The following is a 17,162-nucleotide window of genomic DNA, read 5'->3' on the forward strand; positions in this document are numbered from 1 at the left end:
AGTATAGCTGACAATAATCAGTATAGCTGACAGTAGACAGAGTATAGCTGACAATCCCCAGTATAGCTGGCAGTAGACAGAGTATAGCTGACAATCCCCAGTATAAATGGTAGTAAGCAGTAGGCAGTAAGTATTGGATCTTTAGCTGGTGCTAAGTAGTCTAACTGACAATAGGTACACATTTAGTTAACCTGATTTCAGTAAAATGTGACCTAGCGGGTGTCACACTAGTACTTCCAGGTGCGGCATTTCAGTGTGATGACACTATAAAATATCATTAATTACCCTATCATCCATGCTCAAAGTTTTGGAGGTTGTGGTATGTTCGTGTTTGTCTCCTTGTAAAACTGAAGCCGAAAATCTAAAAAAAAAATACTGCCAAAGACATCGCTTAGGACAATAAAGAGTCAATAAATAAAAAAAATACTTCCCGAGACAACCAGCAGGGCACTAAAGAGTAGAGTCAATAAATTATACATACTGCCATATACATCGTGCAGTTCTTTAAAAAGTAGAGTTAATAAATTAAACATACTGCCGGAGACACCCAGCAGTACTCTAAAGAGTACAGTCAATAAATTAAACATACTGCCGGAGACATCACGTGGTACTCTAAAAAGTAGAGTTAATAAATTAAACATACTGCCGGAGACATCACGTGGTACTCTAAAGAGTAGAGTCAATAAATCAAACATACTGCCGGAGACACCCAACAGTACTCTAAATAACAGTGTTGATAAATGTAAACAGAATATGACTGTTGTAATGTATTTTAGTGTTACGGCCATTTTGTTGTTTTTTCTGTCTTTTTGGTGATGAGCTTGCCTTGATGGATTCCAAATCGGTTTTAAAATTTGTATATTTCAGTCTACCGATCCGGCCAGTTGTCAACTTAACTCGTCGTTTGCGAAAGTTGAGTGAATCTGGAGACACTTTCTGTCAAAGGGTGAACCTTTTCATTGTAGCCACCCTCTTCACGTTGTCATTTTTCTCGTACAGCATCCATGTCTTTCTTGCCAAAGACAACAAAGGTGTATCTGTGTATTGTTACTGTCCGGCAGACTTTTCATCCTCACGCGTCCATTACACAAACTATGTGTGTAATACACAAGGATTTTATTATGTGCCCTATGTTGAACCATTACCAGACATAATGAGTCGGCATGGTCTAGACGGTAAGGAACACACCCTCAAATACTACCCTTGGATATCCCTTATTTTGATCCTCCAAGCGTTTTTATTTTATATACCTCACTTGCTATGGAGACTAGGCGCCGTCAGAGAGGGATTTCATCACGCCGTCTGTCTAGATATCATTGATAGACATATGTTTGAAAGGAAGACGGACGAATCAGGACGAAAAATTAAAGAAGAGGTCATCGACAGTATTGAGAACTATTTAATCCGTTTGATCGGTTTGCAGGATTCCGCGAGCTCATATTTGACTCCGCTTATTCCTATGGGGTATCGCTACACAGCCTGGTTTGTCGCAGCACATTTTTTCCTGATAATTAATTCTGTTTCGCAGTTTTACCTGCTGGAGTTTCTACTTGGAATTGATTTTATGAACTTCGGTATAGATTATTTATCACAGATGCCAAATTTATTATGGAAAGATCCAAATAGATTTCCAAGAACAGCGTTTTGTGATTTAACCATTCGCCAGCAAACCAACATCCAGCTATATACAGTCCAGTGTGCTCTACCATCAAACATGTTTACTGAAAAAATGTTCATGTTTGTGTGGATAATACTGCTTGGCGTGTCTATTCTAAACATACTTTCATTCGCGTACCACGTGACTACAATACAACGTTTGCGTTTTAAAACAATCGAGAAAATCAACTCGTATCAATTAATGAAAAATACTAATATCAGAAGTGGAATGAACGTCAACAAGTTTGTCTGCAGATTTTTGAAGCTAGATATATTATGGTTTATTTGGCTGTTAAACAGAAGCCACAAACATATCACAGATGACGTCATATGTAGACTATGGGACAGGTACTCGTGCGAAATAAACAGAGACGCACACGACGAAGACGAATAATTAGAATTTTACAAAAAGAAAGACCATTACAAACGTATCGCCGTATTTAACAGGTCGATTTTGTCAGCTTCTACCTACCTGTAAGATGGTCTTATAAAATCCGGGGAAAATCAAATGATAACATTCTTGTAGCATCAGAAATTTGGCATACAAAATTTTGTTACGTCTGTTATTTTTGTTTTTGTCGGTATTTCTAAGAGAATATTTACATGTACATATAGAATCTATTTCATATTTAAAGAATCTCTATCTTTTTGGTTTATGAATTTAAAACTTTTACAAGCTAAACTTTATTATTATTATGGGAGTGAGCACCGTATTAGAGATTTCCTTCAAACCCGCTCAGCTATGTGGCTACACACACAAATCAGAATACATTATGTAATAAACTTCTTAAGATTGAACGCGAACAACCTCGGGGCGCTGAGTTACATCCGCAGCCTTCGCGGCAAGAACCAGTACACTTTTCAGCTTCTGATGTGTCGATGTGTGGGTTTGATCATCAGTTCGCCATTCTACAAAACCATGGCTGATTTACATATTGGGAGTGAGCACCGTATTAGTGATTTCCCGTAATCAAGAGGTAGTTTTCAGGTTAATTACAGTTATGGAAAACCACGGTATTGATTCTCACATTATATCACCATAAGGGTATATAGTCATTTAACATATTTTGTAACTCATATGATACGAAAACATAGAAACGCTTTAAGTTATCTCTTTGACTGTGAGGGTTTCAAAATCCTCGATACTCCTAGGATGACGACCTCATACGCCCTCTTCAACGATTGAATACATTAGCGTAAAACTTAAGGCACATACACACACACACACACACACACACACACACACACACACACACACACTTGGGTGCGTCACTTATATATCTTTTCACAATGACACATCTAATTTCACATCTGATTGTACACAGTGACACATCTGATTGTACACAATGACACATCTGATTGTACACAGTGATACATCTGATTGTACACAGTGACACATCTGATTGTACACAGTGACACATCTGATTGTACACAGTGACACATCTGATTGTACACAGTGACACATCGGATTGTACACAGTGACACATCGGATTGTACATGTACATAATGACACATCTGATTGTACACAATGACACATCTGATTGTACACAGTGACACATCTGATTGTACACAGTGACACATCTGATTGTACATGTACATAATGACACATCTGATTGTACACAGTGACACATCTGATTGTACACAGTGACACATCTGATTGTACACAATGACACATCTGATTGTACACAGTGACACATCTGATTGTACACAGTGACACATCTGATGGTACACAATGACACATCTGATTGTACACAGTGACACATCTGATTGTACACAGTGACACATCTGATTGTACACAGTGACACATCTGATTGTACACAATGACACATCTGATTGTACACAATGACACATCTGATTGTACATGTACATAATGACACATCTTATTGTACACAATTACACATCTGATTGTACACAGTGACACATCTGATTGTACATGTACACAGTGACACATCTGATTGTACACAATGACACATCTGATTGTACACAATGACACATCTGATTGTACACAATGACACATCTGATTGTACATGTACACAGTGACACATCTGATTGTACACAATGACACATCTGATTGTACACAATGACACATCTGATTGTACACAATGACACATCTGATTGTACATGTACACAGTGACACATCTGATTGTACACAATGACACATCTGATTGTACACAATGACACATCTGATTGTACATGTACACAGTGACACATCTGATTGTACACAGTGACACATCTGATTGTACACAATGACACATCTGATTGTACACAGTGACACATCTGATTGTACACAGTGACACATCTGATTGTACACAATGACACATCCGATTGTACACAGTGACACATCTGATTGTACACAATGACACATCTGATTGTACATGTACACAGTGACACATCTGATTGTACACAATGACACATCTGATTGTACACAGTGACACATCTGATTGTACACAGTGACACATCTGATTGTACACAATGACACATCTGATTGTACACAATGATACATCTGATTGTACATGTACATAATGACACATCTGATTGTGCACAGTGATACATCTGATTGTACATAATGACACATCTGATTGTACACAATGACACATCTGATTGTACATGTACACAGTGACACATCTGATTGTACATAATGACACATCTGATTGTACACAGTGATACATCTGATTGTACATGTACACAATGACACATCTGATTGTACATGTACACAATGACACATCTGATTGTACATGTACACAGTGACACATCTGATTGTACACAGTGACACATCTGATTGTACACAGTGACACATCTGATTGTACACAGTGACACATCTGATTGTACACAGTGACACATCTGATTGTACACAGTGACACATCTGATTGTACACAGTGACACATCTGATTGTACATGTACATAATGACACATCTGATTGTACACAATGACACATCTGATTGTACACAATGACACATCTGATTGTACACAGTGACACATCTGATTGTACATGTACACAATGACACATCTGATTGTACACAGTGACACATCTGATTGTACACAATGACACATCGGATTGTACATGTACATAATGACACATCTGATTGTACACAGTGACACATCTGATTGTACATGTACATAATGACACATCTGATTGTACACAGTGATACATCTGATTGTACACAGTGACACATCTGATTGTACACAGTGACACATCTGATTGTACACAATGACACATCTGATTGTACATGTACACAATGACACATCGGATTGTACACAGTGACACATCTGATTGTACACAGTGACACATCTGATTGTACATGTACATAATGACACATCTGATTGTACACAGTGACACATCTGATTGTACACAATGACACATCTGATTGTACATGTACACAATGACACATCGGATTGTACACAGTGACACATCTGATTGTACACAGTGACACATCTGATTGTACATGTACATAATGACACATCTGATTGTACACAGTGACACATCTGATTGTACACAATGACACATCTGATTGTACACAGTGACACATCTGATTGTACACAATGACACATCTGATTGTACATGTACATAATGACACATCTGATTGTACACAGTGATACATCTGATTGTACATGTACATAATGACACATCTGATTGTACACAGTGACACATCTGATTGTACACAGTGACACATCTGATTGTACACAATGACACATCTGATTGTACATGTACACAATGACACATCTGATTGTACACAGTGACACATCTGATTGTACACAATGACACATCGGATTGTACATGTACATAATGACACATCTGATTGTACACAGTGACACATCTGATTGTACACAGTGACACATCTGATTGTACATGTACATAATGACACATCGGATTGTACACAGTGACACATCTGATTGTACATGTACATAATGACACATCGGATTGTACACAGTGACACATCTGATTGTACACAGTGACACATCTGATTGTACACAGTGATACATCTGATTGTACACAGTGACACATCTGATTGTACACAGTGACACATCTGATTGTACACAATGACACATCTGATTGTACACAATGACACATCTGATTGTACACAGTGACACATCTGATTGTACACAGTGACACATCTGATTGTACACAGTGACACATCTGATTGTACACAGTGACACATCTGATTGTACACAGTGACACATCTGATTGTACACAATGACACATCTGATTGTACACAATGACACATCTGATTGTACACAGTGACACATCTGATTGTACACAGTGACACGTCTGATTGTACACAGTGATACATCTGATTGTACACAGTGACACATCTGATTGTACACAGTGACACATCTGATTGTACACAATGACACATCTGATTGTACACAATGACACATCTGATTGTACACAGTGACACATCTGATTGTACACAGTGACACATCTGATTGTACACAGTGACACATCTGATTGTACACAATGACACATCTGATTGTACACAATGACACATCTGATTGTACACAGTGACACATCTGATTGTACACAGTGACACGTCTGATTGTACACAGTGACACATCTGATTGTACACAGTGACACATCTGATTGTACACAGTGACACATCTGATTGTACACAATGACACATCTGATTGTACACAGTGACACATCTGATTGTACACAGTGACACATCTGATTGTACACAGTGACACATCTGATTGTACACAGTGACACATCTGATTGTACATGTACATAATGACACATCTTATTGTACACAGTGACACATCTGATTGTACACAGTGACACATCTGATTGTACACAATGACACATCTGATTGTACATGTACATAATGACACATCTGATTGTACACAGTGACACATCTGATTGTACACAATGACACATCTGATTGTACACAGTGACACATCTGATTGTACATGTACATAATGACACATCTGATTGTACATGTACATAATGACACATCTGATTGTACACAGTGACACATCTGATTGTACACAATGACACATCGGATTGTACATGTACATAATGACACATCTGATTGTACACAGTGACACATCTGATTGTACATGTACATAATGACACATCTGATTGTACACAATGACACATCTGATTGTACACAGTGACACATCTGATTGTACACAGTGACACATCTGATTGTACACAGTGACACATCTGATTGTACACAATGACACATCGGATTGTACATGTACATAATGACACATCTGATTGTACACAATGACACATCTGATTGTACACAGTGACACATCTGATTGTACACAGTGACACATCTGATTGTACACAATGACACATCTGATTGTACATGTACACAGTGACACATCTGATTGTACATAATGACACATCTGATTGTACACAGTGACACATCTGATTGTACATGTACATAATGACACATCTTATTGTACATAATGACACATCTGATTGTACACAGTGACACATCTGATTGTACATGTACATAATGACACATCTGATTGTACAATAAACAGCAATGGATAATTGCCATTGTAAAGACTACTCTACTCGTACTACTCTAAGCTGACGTGGAATGAATGATAGCGTCCCAATTACCATGGTAATCAAAGAATTCAGACATGTGAGTGAACTTGTAATTATAACTCAAAATCGTTAATATGAAGGCAAATATCAACAAATAAAGACAGACCACGGAAATCATGGAGTAAGTACAATGATGCCTTAATGTTGTTTGGTTACGTTTTACATCGACAACTAAGGTGATTTTGGACCAAACAACATTGAGCTGGGGTATATGGAATTTTAAAACGGTTGAAGTGCGTATAATTTGAAAACAGATGGAGTTAAAAGCACATGCCTCTACACATAACCCTTTGCATGAATAAATATCAAAGATAAAATATCAAAACAAAACATGAGGTTTATTGGAAGTTGTCGAATGATGGTCATTATCATGTTTCATGAAGAGCGTTCTTAGGACAGACAGCTAGTTGGTCTAACAATATGACAAATATCTTGGATAGTGTCATCTGAACCCTTGGCCGGTTCGTTGTTTAGGGCAGAATGCCTATTGATCCGTAGCCTAGATTTGTGTGATCTTTTGTCCTGAGCTCGCTCAGACCTAGAGCTGTTGACCGACGGCTGTGATAGAGTCCGTCTGTGATGGTCGCCATCTGCCTTACATTTTCGTTGTTGTTTTTTTTTTTTTTTTTTTCGAAGATGGTTGTACTGGTGGTGCCGACTGTTTGGTTAGTTTTTCGTTAGATGTAGTTGTGGTTTGTTCTTGATTGTTTTGGTGTCGCCCTCCAGCGGGAAGTTTTTCCAATGAGTTGTTTCAGTTGGATTGCTCTCTCGGGAGCATCTTGGTCCCAGACAGACTGGTCCTCGCATATCTAGATGAGGCGTCCTTCACCGAGATGTTCGACTACTCTACAATTGGGACATACGTAGAGTGTGCGTTGTCCTTACTCTCCAATATCCTGTTGGCTTCAGGAAAGGAAACGTTCTGGGTACATTTCATCCGGAGTTCTTCCCTCGCCTTTTTCCAGACTGCAGTCTCGAGAGGAGACCTTATGATTTCCCTAGCAGCTGATGCAAAGTTGGCCAACAATTGTTCACTTCTCACGGTCGGTACATCTTCGCTAGCCAAGGCTTCTGATTACGTTATACACCACGAAGTGTAACGTAATCTGAAACCTTAGCTAGTGTAACGTAATCAGAAGCATTGGCTAGTGTAACGTAATCAGAAACCTTAGCTAGTGTAACGTAATCAGAAGCCTTAGCTAGTGTAACGTAATCAGAAGCATTGGCTAGTGTAACGTAATCAGAAGCCTTAGCTAGTGTAACGTAATCAGAAGCCTTGGCTATTGTAACGTAATCAGAAGCCTTAGCTAGTGTAACGTAATCAGAAGCATTGGCTAGTGTAACGTAATCAGAAGCCTTAGCTAGTGTAACGTAATCAGAAGCCTTAGCTAGTGTAACGTAATCAGAAGCATTGGCTAGTGTAACGTAATCAGAAACCTTAGCTAGTGTAACGTAATCAGAAACATTGGCTAGTGTAACGTAATCAGAAGCATTAGCTAGTGTAACGCAATCAGAAACCTTAGCTAGTGTAACGTAATCAGAAACATTGGCTAGTGTAACGTAATCAGAAGCATTAGCTAGTGTAACGTAATCAGAAACATTGGCTAGTGTAACGTAATCAGAAGCATTAGCTAGTGTAACGTAATCAGAAGCATTAGCTAGTGTAACGTAATCAGAAACCTTGGCTAGTGTAACGTAATCAGAAACCTTAGCTAATGTAATGTAATTAGAAGCATTGGCTAGCAAAGATGCGGTCGGTATGGACTTCATGTCCGCACTTTTCGCAGACAGTGTTCCGTCCACGTTTGTCATCGTGATGCCCATATTTTTGACGGTTACGGTATGGTAGGGGATTGGTGATATAGAGGGAGACACTGTACCTCTGGTAGCCTATTGTTACCGTCTGAGGTAGCTGTAGCACTTTGAACGTAAGCATGAAATGAATATGTTTGTGTTTATTGTTCGATCCGTCTAGCCCCCGAGACATGGATGTTCTCAACTTGCTAGAAGTATCCCCTTTGGAGAATTGAGTGAAATGTGGTCTTCACTTTGACAAGGTCGGCAACGCTGAAAAAATACCCATAAGGTTCATTGCCTATTGACGACGGTAAACCTCAATGAGGAGAACTCCGGATTCCATCGGCTTGACGGACTTTACCTCACCCGCTATTTCCTCTTTTCTCAGCAGAATGGATAACAACTCGGATGTTTGATAAACCGAATCTCTGGAGGCATTGGTTAGGAAATGAGAGTTCAACGAGGATGTCCCGGTTCCCGGTTGTGTATGTGGTATGTGTTGTGCATTCATAAAGCCCCATCCACTAAAGCTCCAAGGATCATTGGAACATGCAAGCCCCTGGACCGCGGCAATGTAGCAATCCTACCGTGGCGAAAACCGTTATAGGTCTCAGCCTAAATATAGGTTGATCCGGAAAGTTAGCATCTTCTGAACGTCAGCGAAATCTGCAATGTAAAACTATGTCAAATCTAGGTACGGAAGTTTAAATGATTATGATGTGTCGACATCATAAACTGCGACTGTACAAATAGACTTATACAGATAAAAAGTTTTAGACATTCTCTTATATTCCTCTGAAGCTAGAAATAAAAGTATGGCAGTTACCTGAAAACAATCCTATGATCTACCTACATGTGAGTGAACCTAACCTTTGACATCGGCCGCGTTATCACAGGCTAGGTCAGCTCGTCTACAGCCATGGGCCCGAGGATGACATTCGCCATATTCTGTCTGCTATCTATCGTCTGTTCATCTAATACATTCATCACAACTTCGGTAGAAAACAACACATGTAGATCGATTCCAGGTAATCACTTAGATGCTGCATTAACCATCTGGGAATTTCTCAAGGTCAAAGACACAATACGAAAGGTAAAGTATTAAAATCTCACGTGAAACCAAGCGACAAACTACGAAAAATAGCGTATAAACATGAGTACTGCCGGTAAAGATCATGGATACACAAATTTACACACAAACATATAAGATAACTGCATGCATGCAGAAAATACATCGATGATGCTACTAGTTTGGTTGTAACTAGTCGGTTGTTACATCTTTGGGCAGTCAATTCAGGAATGTCACTGTCCAGTTCTAAATCTTATAACTAGGCGGTATATATAACGCTACAAGGAAAGGTTACTTTCTCCGTTATATATCAACATAGCGAGATTATTGAGTTTGATCTGTTATAACTTCGGTCATGGTAAACAACGTAGCCTCTCATGTTATCTGTTACTCCACACTTCATGTATAATGTTATTACATAGATTTTCAAAGTCGTATTTTTATAGCCAAGAAAATCTCAATCAAATCGAGGAAACAAATGTCACCGCAATCAGCATGTATAAATATAATATTGTATTGTTTCTTTTTTCTTTTCTTTTTTTTGATATACCACTCGTGCAATATTTCAGAGTGATATCATAATTGGTCTTGGAAGCCATGATAGAAGAGTTGCCATAGAAGCGTCCCGTCTCTGGTTGGCCGGGTATGCAGATTTATTGATGTTTTCTGGAAAATCAGGAAATTTGACACTAGGTACGGGTTATTATCATTTGATTTACCATGAGATTTGCTATTCCAACTGTATAATGATTTCTCAAATGAAATCGGAAAACCTGGTTTGTATCAGTATAGACATGTAATCCTATTATATGTCCCTGGTATCGGTATAGACATGTAATCCTATTATATGTCCCTGGTATCAGTATAGACATGTAATCCTATTATATGTCCCTGGTATCAGTATAGACATGTAATCCTATTATATGTCCCTGGTATCAGTATAGACATGTAATCCTATTATATGTCCCTGGTATCGGTATAGACATGTAATCCTATTATATGTCCCTGGTATCGGTATAGACATGTAATCCTATTATATGTCCCTGGTATCAGTATAGACATGTAATCCTATTATATATCCCTGGTATCAGTACATAGAAGCTGTCCATCAAAGATTCTGTAAATGGATCCTATGTACTGGTATCAACACCAATAATAATATAGCCATTGGAGAGTGTGGACGTCACGAGTTGTGTGTGAAGTACATGTGTAAACCTATTAAGTACTTATTGCGTCTATTCAAAATGGACCAAAATCGTCTCCCTAAACAATGTTATATGATGCTCCACAACCTGGATCAACATGGGAAAACTACATGGTGCACCAAAATCAAACACCTCCTTTTTAGCAATGGTTTTGGATTAGTGTGGCAATTCCAATATGTAGGTGATGTCAAGACATTTATGGAGTTGTTCAGGCGTCGACTCTGTGACATCAATTTACAAAAATGGTCAGAATACATTCATAACTCGTCAAAGTGTGATTTTTACTGCAAAATCAAACCATATATTATGACAGAGCAATATTTAAGTAACATGTCGTTCACCTTAAGGTATGCCCTTGCCAATCTTCGCTGCTCCACACACAGACTAGAAATCGATCTAGGTAGGAAAATAGGCATTCCACGTGAGGAGAGGCTGTGCAAAATCTGTAATTCTAAGGAGGTGGAGGATGAACTTCATTTTATGTTGAAGTGCCCAATACTGAGGGATATACGAGTTGCATTCATTCCCCGTTGGTGCTATGTAAACCCTTCCCTAGGTAACTTGGTGAAATTACTCGGGTCAGATGATAACTTTATATTGAGAAATGTTGCAATCTTTATTAAGAAGGCAAATGATGTAAAATATGAAATATTAACCATGACATAATAGTCCTCAGACATTATGCCAGTAAAATAACTAATTCTGGAATTACTCATGATCAATTAAAACAAACATTTAACTTAATATGACATTTTAAGAGACAGAAGTCAATATCCATTTGTGAAACCAGAATAGTCTATAGATAGCATGAATTAACTGAAGTACAGTGTAATTCCAAGATGAAATGAAATATTGAGCATTGAAAAATGTAATTATATCATATTACAATTGTATATATATTTTATGTGATGTCAAAAATGTATTGTATATTGAAATGGTACTGTGGGCTGGAGGCCTGTAATGTGCAAATAAAACCATTATTATTATTATTATTATTATTATTATTGTAATCCTATTATATGTCCCTGGTATCAGTATAGACATGTAATCCTATTATATGTCCCTGGTATCGGTATAGACATGTAATCCTATTATATGTCCCTGGTATCAGTATAGACATGTAATCCTATTATATGTCCCTGGTATCAGTATAGACATGTAATCCTATTATATGTCCCTGGTATCGGTATAGACATGTAATCCTATTATATGTCCCTGGTATCGGTATAGACATGTAATCCTATTATATGTCCCTGGTATCGGTATAGACATGTAATCCTATTATATGTCCCTGGTATCGGTATAGACATGTAATCCTATTATATGTCCCTGGTATCAGTATAAACATGTAATCCTATTATATGTCCCTGGTATCGGTATAGACATGTAATCCTATTATATGTCCCTGGTATCAGTATAGACATGTAATCCTATTATATGTCCCTGGTATCAGTATAAACATGTAATCCTATTATATGTCCCTGGTATCGGTATAGACATGTAATCCTATTACATGTCCCTGGTATCGGTATAGACATGTAATCCTATTATATGTCCCTGGTATCAGTATAGACATGTAATCCTATTATATGTCCCTGGTATCACTATAGACATGTAATCCTATTATATGTCCCTGGTATCACTATAGACATGTAATCCTATTATATGTCCCTGGTATCGGTATAGACATGTAATCCTATTATATGTCCCTGGTATCGGTATAGACATGTAATCCTATTATATGTCCCTGGTATCAGTATAAACATGTAATCCTATTATATGTCCCTGGTATCGGTATAGACATGTAATCCTATTATATGTCCCTGGTATCAGTATAGACATGTAATCCTATTATATGTCCCTGGTATCGGTATAGACATGTAATCCTATTATATGTCCCTGGTATCAGTATAGACATGTAATCCTATTATATGTCCCTGGTATCACTATAGACATGTAATCCTATTATATGTCCCTGGTATCGGTATAGACATGTAATCCTATTATATGTCCCTGGTATCGGTATAGACATGTAATCCTATTACATGTCCCTGGTATCAGTATAGACATGTAATCCTATTATATGTCCCTGGTATCGATATAGACATGTTATATATTTATATATCCCTGGTATCAGTATAAACATGTTATATAATTATATATCCCTGGTATCAGTATACATGTAAATACACATTGAAACAGTGCATTGCAAATCTTTACCGACATTAGTACCCAATGCAGTAATCTTCTTTACCATGCAGTGAAACCATGTACTGTCCAATGTTAACAAATGACGCGGCCTATGGGCCTGACGTGTTGCAACCACAGAAAATGGTCAATAAAGTTCATGATATTGTTATGACTGACAGACGACTCACAGAAAGATATATAGACAGCAGAGTTGGCATTCCACAGGAAAGGGTACATTTCATTCTGATCGAGATCTTGCAATGAGAAAGCTTTCGGCCTGATGGGTACCAAGAGTTCTGACAGTTGATCAGAAGCACACGAAGCACTCATTATCGCGTGCTAATCTTAACCTTTTTGAGGAAGATCATGCCAACTTCCTTCAGAGATTTGTCACTATGGATGAAACATGGGTCCATCATTTCACCTCGGAGGCCAAACAACAATCAAAACGATGGAAGCATTCTGGCTCTCATCCGCCAAAGAAGGCAAAGACTGTTCAATCACCTGTGAAGGTTATGGCCTCGGTTTTCTGGGATGCAGATGTATTCTGCTGATAGATTATCTCCAAAATGGAAAACTATCAATGACACATACTATGCTTTACTTCTGAGGCAGTTACGGGAAAATTTAAACTTAGGCGCCGCGGAAAGCTCAATAAAGGTATGTTATTCCATCATAAACAATGCTCCTGTTCACAAGTCTGTCATTGCTATGGTTGTCATTCAAGACTTTGGCTTTAAAATGATTGAGCATCCGCCTTATTCATCTGATCTCGTTCCATCAGACTTGCATCTATTTCCAAAACTGAAAACAGCTACTTCAGGCAACCACTTTCAGCCCGATGATGACGTCATACATCCAGTCTTTCAGAACAGCCAAGAAAAGGAGTTCTATAAAAGTGTCACCGAGGCCCTTCAACACCGCTGGCAAAAGTGTATAGATACCGAAGGGGATTACTGTATATTGGAAAATAATACATTATGTCCAGCAAAATTCAAATCCTTCAATATGAGGCTTACAACATATCCATCAGGCCTCTTACCTAGGAGACAAGTGAAGAAACTGAAACAAAGTCGAAATAAACGTTAAATCTGGACAAGAAGGTGCAATAGCCGATCATGATTTCCAGTATTGGGTTTCAAAAAAACGTCAAGCATGCGTGAATATTCTAAATCATGCCAACAAAATGAATGGAAATAAACGCGACAGGTTAAATATACTCCATCACTAATAAACTTGGACTCTGACTAAATTCGTTAGGTGTAAATTATCTTTGTTTTCGATGATATTCGTTCATTTACATTTCAAGTAGGTCACGATTTACGTCATATTTTTTTTTTTTTTTTTTTTTTTGCAGGAAAATGGGGTAAAAGCGAAGCCGAGATTTTTCGTGATGTGGCTATTTCAATGGGAGTGCCGGTAAATAAAATTCTTATGGAAAGAAATTCAAAAAATACAGGTGAAAATCTCAAATACAGTTATGAATTGCTGAAACAAAATAGCATGTTACCGAGATCTTTAATTATTGTTCAGAAACCCCACATGGGCCTACGAACAGTGGCAACATTTGAAAACCAGTGGCCAGGTATTCAAACGGAAGTTACGTATATGGTGACGTCACCAAATATTTCTCTCTTAGACTACCCAAATCACGATGTGGGTGATTTGCAAGATGTTATATCAGTGATGATTGGCTATTTACAGCGTATCAAGGTGTATGGAGAAAATGGCTTGCAGAGTTATCAACGTATACCCAAAAATGTGTGGGATGCTTTTATCCAGCTCAAGTCTTCTGATATATACTCTTCACACCTCCTTACCCCCGGAGTGCCACAGGGCCTATTATAGGCTATATACTACTACCGTTGAGTGCCAGAGAGCCTATTAGTAGGCTCTCCGAAATCCGACCGTTCAACAATATCAATGACGTCATCGACAATTAAATAACGTCATTGACGACGGCGTTTCCGTGTCTCGGCATTCCAGCTCGGTGGAATAATGTCGGCGCGATTGTTTGCTCCTTGGTTTCGACCTTATCCTCCTGAGAACCGTGACTTCATCCAACCATGTACCATCACTACAGACTCTGGTTTGTCTCCACCAGGGAAAAACCAAAAGTTTTTGTCAAGAGACATTATCAAGAAGATACTTGATAGAAAGAAAAGAAAAGATATGATCCGAAATTAAATCGCCTCTTACCATAATGGAACGGGGACAGCAGATACATTTTTTTCACGCCCTATATATATATATATACATATATATAGCTACCTGCAGAACAGTGACAAGTATGCAAGCGCCTGTGGCATTAGCTTGTCCTGCCATGGTACATGTACATACTGTGGATTCAAACACAGGGACTTGAGAATTTGTTACAGTGTATATGTTATTGAACCTTCCCTAGTACAGCACATATTCAAACGTTTTTGTTTTGTTTTTAGTTGTTATTTGTTTGTTTTGTGTGTGTGTGGGGGGGGGGGGGGGGGGGGGGGGGGTAGATATTATGGCATCCCCATTATAACGTAAGGAACTCCTTATAATGTACAGCAGGGGTGTCATTTTTACCGAGGGTATATTTTGCTATACATAAGAGGGAATGTCCCATTTCTCGAAGACTGTAACACATTCTCGGTTCCCTGACTGTCGTTCATATACGATCATATATATTTAACGTACTCACATGAACGTGACGTCCATTAAATCTGAACGTTAGTTCATACAAACTCTCCTAGTTGATTCAGTACTTATCCAATCTATAATAAACGGAAGGATGTGTAACGAATCTCGATATCGTAACATATTAGATTTCAATGATTTCATTGATTTTATTTCACTCAGCCACACTTTGTGTGGAACAAGAGGACATACCTTAAACATTAACTTTGTACAACCTTAAACATTATCTTTGTATATATGGTAAATACATGTACAGGTTCACACATTCCTAAACTTTATCTTTGTATATATGGTAAATACATGTACAGGTTCACACATTCCTAAACTTTATCTTTGTATATATGGTAAATACATGTACAGGTTCACACATTCCTAAACTACTAACTTTATCTTTGTATATATGGTAAATACATGTACAGGTTCACACATTCCTAAACTTTATCTTTGTATATATGGTAAATACATGTACAGGTTCACACATTCCTAAACTTTATCTTTGTATATATGGTAAATACATGTACAGGTTCACACATTCCTAAACTTTATCTTTGTATATATGGTAAATACATGTACAGTTTCACACATTCCTAAACTTTATCTTTGTATATATGGTAAATACATGCACAGTTTCACACATTCCTAAACTTTATCTTTGTATATATGGTAAATACATGCACAGTTTCACACATTCGTAAACATTATCTTTGCAAATGCAGTGATTCACATATTCTTATACCTTATCTTAGACAATTTATCACATTTTTTTTTTTTAAATTCAGCTTTGAGGCAATGTGTGCGATAGTTTCCGCTAACAATTTTCATACTACCAACATATTTATCTACATGGTGCCCGCTCCGGAAAATTGTGGCCTATTCCATAATATTGATTATTTTATTGGTTATTAGAAAAACTTTTTTTTATCAAATCCTATGTTTTCTACATTGTAAATATGACTTTCCGAAATATAAATACCGAAACGACAAAATATGAATAACATTTACACTGGTT

General features: G+C 37.8%; 2 protein-coding genes across 2 annotated transcripts; both read left to right on the forward strand.

The window, feature by feature from the left end:
* The first annotated feature begins 1,067 nt into the window (after positions 1 to 1,067).
* Positions 1,068 to 8,316, forward strand: LOC117317472 (innexin unc-9-like). Its single transcript, XM_033872283.1, has 2 exons — positions 1,068 to 1,814; positions 7,943 to 8,316. Exons 1-2 carry the CDS (start codon positions 1,154 to 1,156, stop codon positions 8,314 to 8,316), a joined length of 1,035 nt encoding a protein of 344 aa, XP_033728174.1. The 5' UTR covers positions 1,068 to 1,153.
* A 1,616-nt stretch (positions 8,317 to 9,932) lies between these two features.
* On the forward strand, positions 9,933 to 15,898 carry LOC117317474 (uncharacterized protein SCO4629-like). The gene is made up of 3 exons (XM_033872284.1): positions 9,933 to 10,106; positions 10,652 to 10,775; positions 14,835 to 15,898. Exons 1-3 carry the CDS (start codon positions 9,933 to 9,935, stop codon positions 15,323 to 15,325), a joined length of 789 nt encoding a protein of 262 aa, XP_033728175.1. The 3' UTR covers positions 15,326 to 15,898.
* The last annotated feature ends 1,264 nt before the right edge of the window (positions 15,899 to 17,162 follow it).

Source organism: Pecten maximus, chromosome 19 (genome assembly GCF_902652985.1).
Source record: "Pecten maximus chromosome 19, xPecMax1.1, whole genome shotgun sequence".
NCBI classification, from domain to species: domain Eukaryota; kingdom Metazoa; phylum Mollusca; class Bivalvia; order Pectinida; family Pectinidae; genus Pecten; species Pecten maximus.

Bases quoted from the DNA above. Each gene is read 5' to 3' on its own strand.
- LOC117317472 (XM_033872283.1), top strand. From the start codon at position 1,154: ATGAGTCGGCATGGTCTAGACGGTAAGGAACACACCCTCAAATACTAC. The intron at 1,815-7,942 runs GTTTGCGTTTTA...GTCGCCCTCCAG, and splicing joins CCACGTGACTACAATACAAC to CGGGAAGTTTTTCCAATGAG.
- LOC117317474 (XM_033872284.1), top strand. From the start codon at position 9,933: ATGGGCCCGAGGATGACATTCGCCATATTCTGTCTGCTATCTATCGTC. The intron at 10,107-10,651 runs GTAAAGTATTAA...GCAATATTTCAG, and splicing joins TCAAAGACACAATACGAAAG to AGTGATATCATAATTGGTCT. The intron at 10,776-14,834 runs GTACGGGTTATT...TTTTTTTTGCAG, and splicing joins ATCAGGAAATTTGACACTAG to GAAAATGGGGTAAAAGCGAA.